A 7,975-nucleotide genomic window follows, 5' to 3' on the forward strand; every position below is an offset into this window, starting at 1 on the left:
TGAGAAAAATGTTGTCATATCACTGTAGTTGTGCTGCATAACAAACATCAGTGCTAGTAATTAAAGGGTACTTTAAAAGTATTATTTTGTATCCAAACTCTTCTCTTTCAGTTCTAAAACACTCTAAACACCTAGATTTTATGAACTTTCAGTGATTTTCTGAATGGCTTTATGCTGTGAGTGTACAGACACTGATTGCAGCAGAATGTATTCTGTACTCTTAAATGCTTATAATCTTTCATGTGGTTTTAAAATGTAGTTTTACTTGAATCAGCAGTAAAATCTCTGAAGTCAAAGGATAATTGCCAAAACAGCATTAACTTATTTTACCCCCCAAAAAACAACCCTTTGAAAAAGTACCTTGCAGCTACAGAGACTGACAAAATGCATAAATTATGTTTTTGCTCACTTTATAATTACACTGCAGTAAGTGCACAGGGAACTTTCCTACACAGTTGATTAACCATAAGGTTACTGCTGTTAAGTTACTTTCAGAAACAACTTGGACTTTAATTTAATAACAGAACTCTGAACATCTGATCAAGTCTAAAAATCTGACATATCCATACAAACTTAAATTTAAAGTACACAAGTAAACAGTAGCACCTCAACTGTAGCAAAGGGTTTCCATCATTTTGATCAGTCATAGTGGGTATGGGAATGATCTGATCTGTAGGAAGTTTTAGTGTGTTAACCAACACCAACAGACAGGCTTTACCAGTGAACTCTGTGCACCTTCTGTTTTTTTTTTTTTTTTTTTTTTTTTTCCTTTTTTCTTTTTTTTTTCTTTCTTTTTTTTTCTTTCCTTTCTTTTTTTTCTTTTTTTTACTGGAAACATAAAAATTAGTGTTCCAGCATCTGGAGAATTAGGACAAAATCTCCACGAGTACTGTGAAGATATTTATGGTGTATTTCTTCAGATTATTGCAACAGAAACAAACAAACAAACAAGCATACAAAAAACCCTGCTGTTACTGTTAGTTCAGTGATGATTCATGAGCCCTGTTTCTCTTCTGTCTTCTTGAATTTGTGTTTTGCAAAAGTGTTTGAAGCCCTGCTGGCTGTTATATCTCTATCTGATATCCTTGAAGATAATTTATACCATGAGTGAAACAGATATTGACAGACTAAACCTGGACTACCTCTTTATGTAAAAGAAGAAAACTAAAAATAAAGTAGTAGGTGTTTTGTGTAAGTAGTACCTAAGGAAGAAGACAGTGTGTAGCCTGTTGTGAGGAAACTTGCCTAGGATGTAGGATGCACAAGATCACTCCAACATTCTGCCAGAATTTTTAACATGATCAGAGGATGTCCCCTACTTTACCTGTATATGCCAGTTCCAGAGGTAACAGCACTTCCCAGCTTCACAAGGTACCAAGTATAGAAGTACAAGATGCTTCATCAAGAGGATGGTATAAAAGGATATAAGATACTTCATCAGAGGAATAATAAAAGTATACAAAACTGTATCAGAAATTGGAGATTATTGCTTTACATAAACTAATGTTTGTGTAATTTATTACAGCTGTACTAAAACAGGTTGAAAATAGCAAATTCATTACAAAATTAATGTTTTACTGGAGCAATCCTCTTTTGTCCATGCTAGCATTTGAGTAATAGCAGCTAGACAGAGCTGAGGATCTGTTATTTCTCGTTGTAAATTTGATTTCTGCTCACATTCAGCTGAGCAAAATCTCTCTTACATGGTCCCTCTGGAAAGTGAATGGAATCAGAGCCAGGGTACTCTTGTGCAACATGCCACCCACATGACACAAGCAGAAGATCTAACGTCATGTGGTAACTACTAACCAGACGAGCTGGAGCTGAGGCTTTCTAACCAATTTCCAGTTCTATAACACATCATCTTCTCCTTGTGGCCACATTTTTCCTCTTTGAAGGTCTATTCTTTATTCACTCAAATCTTCTCCATGTGTCAAGAACATCATAAGAAGAAAATATTAAAAGCAACGGGCAAAAAAATCCCCACTCCACTGTTTTACTAAAGCATTTAGAGTCTGAGAAAAATTAGGTGAATTCACATTTCACATGTGTTTAAATTGCTAATCTCACTGCTATATCTGTATTAGTGAATACATTTACAGTAACTTTTACTTTATAATATTTTGGCAGAACTGTTATAAAAATTGTTACAAGGCCTAGGAGTGGAACTGAACCATGAAAGCTAAATTGTAAGCTGCTGTAAAGCTGGGTTATTAATATGACAGAATAAAATTTCACACACAAAAAAGCTTCTAAGCCACAATATTTTGAAAGTAAGAAGAGAGAGGTGGGGAAGTGCAAAGTCATCTCTGTTCACTGATATTTCACTGTATGCTGCCATAATAATTTGTTGTTTGTTCTGTTTTTCAGGCATTTGGTGATATTACTGGAATAAGTCTTTTGTGTAATGAAGTGAGCACAGCTCAATATGTAAATAAAATGGACAGTATGCTGCATACATCTTCATATATCAAGTTGAAGAAGAGGAAGACGAGTGTAGCTAGGTGGAAAGGTATTATTTTCAGTTTCTGTACCTAGATGGAAAGCAATACTGATACCTAAACACAAAATTATAAGAGGTACAAAAGGAAACATGCATTTGAAAACAAGTTTTCCCTTGGAAAGACTGGAGTATGATTGGTTAGGGAGGAAATTTCACAGTGGTGTTTTCTAGCCAGTCTTCCTCCTTAGGTAGTATCAAAGGTCTGTCAGAAGAGTCCTGAAGGCTGAGGAGTTGTCATTCATTACTCAGGCCCAGTCACACTTTCCATTCTCCAGCTTGGTATAGCAGTAAAGCAACCCCACAGCAATCTATGTGGAGCAATGGCTAGCATTGCAAGTGTACTGAGGGCAGGTGTAAAACTTCATTTGTAATTAAGTACATATCCACACATACTGGTCTGGGTGCAAAAGTCCAAAAGCATCTGATGTGATGGCTCCAATCTCTCAGACAGTGAAAAACTCCATTGATTACACTGATGAAAAATGCCCAAAGTGCCCATGTATGTCAAATTATTAAGTGAAGTTGCTGCCTATCAAAGGTAGTGTCAAGGTGTTTGATAACAGAGAATTATAGAACACATAGGGTGTCCTTAGATGTCCCTATTACCTCAATATACCACTTTCCTCTTGTTTCTTTTGCAAGATCTCAATACCAGGTATGGCTTCACCAGATCCATGCACTTATCTGGGTCTTTTCAGTGTGAGTTTTCTAATGCCTTCTCAGGAACAAAGGTTGTACAAAAGTGCATTGTGTTACTTTTAAATCCATGATAACCTTGTCTGCTGACAGAGAAGCCTTGGAAAGTTCACATATGAACAGAAGGCATAGTTTTTTAAATGAAAATAGATTAATTTAGTGTATGGACTCTTGTTCATGTGCCATTCTTGTTGGGGTTATTGGTACACTGTGATCCCTGTATTTACAACATGTCTTTCTCCACATCTTTTTTTTTAATCTTCAGGTAATCGCCTTGCTTCCAATAAGAGCTAATTCCTGGAGGACTGCATAGTTCAGAGAGTTATTTACACCCTGATTTACATCCATGCTATAATTACTGTCTGACAGTATTTATGGTTCTGATGTCCACACTTCTGTGCATACAGAATTGTCCTGCAAATGCCCCATACATTACTCTTCTAAAACTTCAACTAACATTTCAGTGTGGGGAGCTCATTAGATCTGTTCATAGATCTGATATATAGTAATTTTATAAGATTTTTTTCCTTCCATATAGTGGGACATTCCCACACTTCTCAGGTTTGCTTATACCTGCTTTCCACTGTAGTGGTTGGGAAAATGTTGCTGATTTCTTTCAAGTTTCATGAATCAAACATTGCCGGTGTTTTCAGTAATTGTTCAAAAGCACAACACTATAGTAATTGCAAGGTTACAAAGATGCCCAGAAGAGGAACAATGATGGCCTCATGCCACGAAATACCACCAGTTCTGAAGCAAGTTCCAACAGGCTGTGAAATTTATGAAATCTCAGAGGAGAACATTTTGCTGGGGTCTTAATGTTGATGAAACCTACTTCTCTGGAAGCTACAGCAACTTATAGCCTCACATTTTCTTACCAGTATTAAAGTATTTCTCATTAGTTTGTGTCTATTCTATTTGGCTTCACACAAGTGCATAAGAAATGAAGTCCATGCCCCAAGGCAAGGACTACAAAAGACAGCAGAAGGAGATGGTGGGAAGGGGAACAGAAGCAAAAAAGGTGAAATCATTCTTCCAAGGTCATGGAAGTCAGCAGCAAATGAAGAAATAGATGGCAGACTGCCCATGCCCTGACTCCTGGTATTCCCTGTGCTAGAATCCTTTTTATCCTAAAAATGCAGACAGAGAAGGGAAGAGTCTTAGCTTCCTGCAATTTTGAATCATTCATGTAGAACAGTTAATCGATTAACATAAGTATTGGTGACATTTTTTCAACTAGTATGTTATTCTGGTGCCTGTGTGTTTACACTGATTTGTAAAAACTTTTTCAGATGCACTTAACTTTGTAAGATATATCCTGTTTTGAACACTGTTGATTAATTTTATTATGTACATCTATGATTCTTATCCATCTGAATAATAATTAAATGATGTTAGGTAGCAACCTAGAGATTTAAATGTCAATCCTGAAAACACTCTTTCTTTGGGTTTACAGTATAATGATTTGGTTTCCATTTTTTCCTACTTACAATTGACTTGTGAGCATACATGTATGTGTGTTACATTATGACAGAATGGTGTTAAAATTATTCTGAATAATAAGCAGTGACTTAATTTTTGTGGGTTCTATTGCATCAGGTATCCCTTGGATAGCTTCTGTCCATCATACAGGAATAAAATTGCCTTCTTCATTTTTTCTTTGCCTGTTGACATTTCAAACCATTGCATATAATTTTGAAAAGGAAGCTAAATGAAGAGAAGCTGTCCAGTCCTATGTGTTTTTTTTTTTGTTGTTGTTGTTTTGTTTGTTTGTTTGTTTTCCTGTGGATTTTTTCTACTTGTGTGGAATTCACTTTTTACCAATTGCCCCAGTGTCTGACAAGAAGTGTCAAAAACAGTGTGGTAGAGGTCACTAGGATTGTGTACATGACTGTCCTCAGCTATGAGTTGTGGTGTTTCTCTTCAACCTCCTGCTGCTTATGGGCAACAGTACCAAGAAGATAGACTACTGTAGGCAATATCATGCTTGGCACATCTTCTTGGCCTAGGTTTTGTCTTTGAACATGAATGAATATAATTGTAAAAACCCCTTTGGGCAATAGTATATCCTAGGTTGCCCATCACTGATTTAAGAGAATTCAATCTGGATTTGTAGGATTTTGACTTCATTATAGGTATGATGCCAGTTTTTAGTTTTATAGAAATACTGAATCTTATTTGTGGAGGTGGATGACCTCTCCTTCAGTTCTGATAGGACTATATTTATTTTTTAACAAATGTAGAACTGGGCTTGAGTCTCTATTTCTCATGAAAGACTTGGTTCACCATTTTTATCCCCTCAGTTATCTTGACATGTTTCCCCTGGCTTTCATCTGATCTGGGAGCTACAATTCTGCAACAGTACCTATTCTTGAAAGCTGAATTTAAAGTAAGTTTAAATATTAACTAAATTTATCTTATCTTTTTTTCTTTTTCTTTTTCTATATTTTTTTTTCCTGAAAGTGTAGCATCCTACCTATTAATTTTGATTACTCGCATCCTGTGAGTTTCCGTGGTTGTTGGTCAGTATACAATAGATGTTACTTGGCTTGGAAATGTTTTCTGAAGTGCTCTAATCAACAACATCATCCATAATGCTCAGTAATAGTTGGATAGTAACTGCTTGCCTATATAGTGTTCCTTTACAACAATTTTCTCCCATGTAGCTATATATATGTAGTCATTACTGAAAAGTGTAAATAAAGAATCCTTTTAGTGGTGTAGTTTCCCTAGGTACCTACTGTGCTCTTATTATCTAAAACATACTCCCCATCTGTAGTTCTGTTCTATTAAAGGATAAAGACATAAGTATGAATTAAAAATTAAAATGCTTGTTGTAGATTGGAGTGCAAGGTCTATTATAATATATCTGGTGCTAGGCTCACAGTACAGTAGGTAGATTAAGCACCAGTTAAGCAAGGGGATGAAAAATGAGTGATTTTCATCATTCAGTTAAATATAGTGCTAAGTGGTATGTGCTAGCATTAAAAGCAAATTACTTAGCACTTCACCAATCACAGCATGAGGGCATTCCATTGGAAACAGTATTTCCACTGATGCTCAGTCCTCAGTTTTATTAAATAAATCAGCTGTTAATGCTTAAGGAAGCAGTTGAAGATGTATTGCTATGATAATAAAAAGATTGAAAATGTAAAAATAAAGAGAAGCAGTACCTCATTTTAATTAAATGTCCTAGGGAAACGTCCCTATCTCTTAACAACAAAAGTCTAAAGTGCTTGTGGAGCTGTAATATTTGTATCTCCTGTACCTTCTTCAGGTCTTCCTTTCTTACTAATGAATATGACCTTTCCATTTTTTATTTTTTTTTTTCTCTGTAATGACATCTTTTTTTTCTCATAAATCTGCTGCCATGTCACTGAACACTTTGATGAGCTTTTCTGATCCCCTCTTATATCTCCTTGATAGGACATTATTAACCACTAATCTAGAGACAAGGAGCCTGATCCTCAGCACAGGTATTTTATGGCTGCTCAGTCAAAGATGATGGAGATCTGAGAATTTACACCAGCATAGGTTATGGCACTGAGGGCTACCTTTATACAACAATATTATTTCCTCCACAGCTGTTCAAAATCAGTTTTTGCAAAACATCTGCTGTCAGGATATATGGAAGTTGGGAGCAGTCACAAGTTTTAGACCATTTCTAAGTCTCAAACTACTTCCAGTCTTACCTGGCAGGAGCCATGCAGTGAAGGTCCTGGGAATGACACACACTGGAGATGGCTCAGGGTCTGACACATAGCTGCATCTTCACCAGCAAGATCAAATATTAAAAAGAGAGAAATTTACAGTTCAGGTCTCAAAATTATGAGATTAGGGAGGGTATGGATGAAACTAGTTTGAGTCCTTCATTTTCCCCTTGGTGTCACTCCTGGAGGATTCTTATTTTGAATTTTCTTCAATGACTGGGTTAGAAAGTTGTTTTCTTTTCAAAAAGAAAGGAGTACAAAACGGGACAAACAAAGAACAAAGAAAACAAAGAATCTCATGTAAGTATGAGGATCTCATGTAAGTATTGCAGGAGCTCATACTTGGAATAAAATACCACCTTTTCCAGTATTGATTTTAAAAACAATTGTTTCCTTTGATCAAGAGAGGAAGGACATGGGACAATCAACTTAAATTATTGCAAATATATATATATATATATTTTAAAAAATAATAATTATTTTTTGAGATAGGGCAACTGACCATACCCAAGGAATAAGCTAGATATCGTTTATCTATTTTGAGTACAAAGGTTAGCTGGAGATGTATTGAGTTTTCTTCTGGCCATACATTTCTGGAGTTCAGTAAAAAATCTGGAACCAAAACCAGTACCTTTTCCCTTTGTGCTTAACTTGAGTGAAATCAATGTAGATTTATACAGCAGAAATTTTTCCACTGATAGCATAGAATAATGATATTTGACCTGGAAGAAATATTTCATAAAGTCTTGGCATATTTCAAAATGTTTCCTTGTGAAAAAAAAATGTCAATCTTTTACAACGTATGTTCTAAAATAAGGCATGTAAACGGTACTTCGTTTTCTTGGTGCAGCAGATTTTCATAGTCACTTGCCTATTTTCTTTTACTTAGATACACACTCATGAGTTTGTTTTTCTTGTTTGACAAGATTTTTATTCAAAGTTCCTCTTAATGCTCAAATGTTAAAACAACATGATTTCTTTTTTGTACCAATATAACATTTCCTTCTAAAATATTAAATAAAATATAATATTCAAGCTAACTTTCAAAATACAGAATCCCTTTTTT

General features: G+C 35.4%; 1 protein-coding gene across 1 annotated transcript in view; it reads left to right on the top strand.

Annotated features, from left to right (window-relative positions):
• The window catches only part of OFCC1 (orofacial cleft 1 candidate 1), a 193,761-nt gene extending 188,889 nt beyond the window's left edge, over positions 1 to 4,872 (top strand). The window contains exons 23-24 of the mRNA XM_035319098.1: positions 2,371 to 2,512; positions 3,465 to 4,872. Of these exons, the coding sequence (XP_035174989.1) occupies positions 2,371 to 2,512; positions 3,465 to 3,493 (171 nt within the window). The 3' untranslated portion in view covers positions 3,494 to 4,872. The remainder of the gene's footprint in view (positions 1 to 2,370; positions 2,513 to 3,464) is intronic.
• Positions 4,873 to 7,975: the final 3,103 nt, after the last annotated feature.

Source organism: Oxyura jamaicensis, chromosome 2, assembly GCF_011077185.1.
Source record: "Oxyura jamaicensis isolate SHBP4307 breed ruddy duck chromosome 2, BPBGC_Ojam_1.0, whole genome shotgun sequence".
In the NCBI taxonomy this organism is placed as follows: domain Eukaryota; kingdom Metazoa; phylum Chordata; class Aves; order Anseriformes; family Anatidae; genus Oxyura; species Oxyura jamaicensis.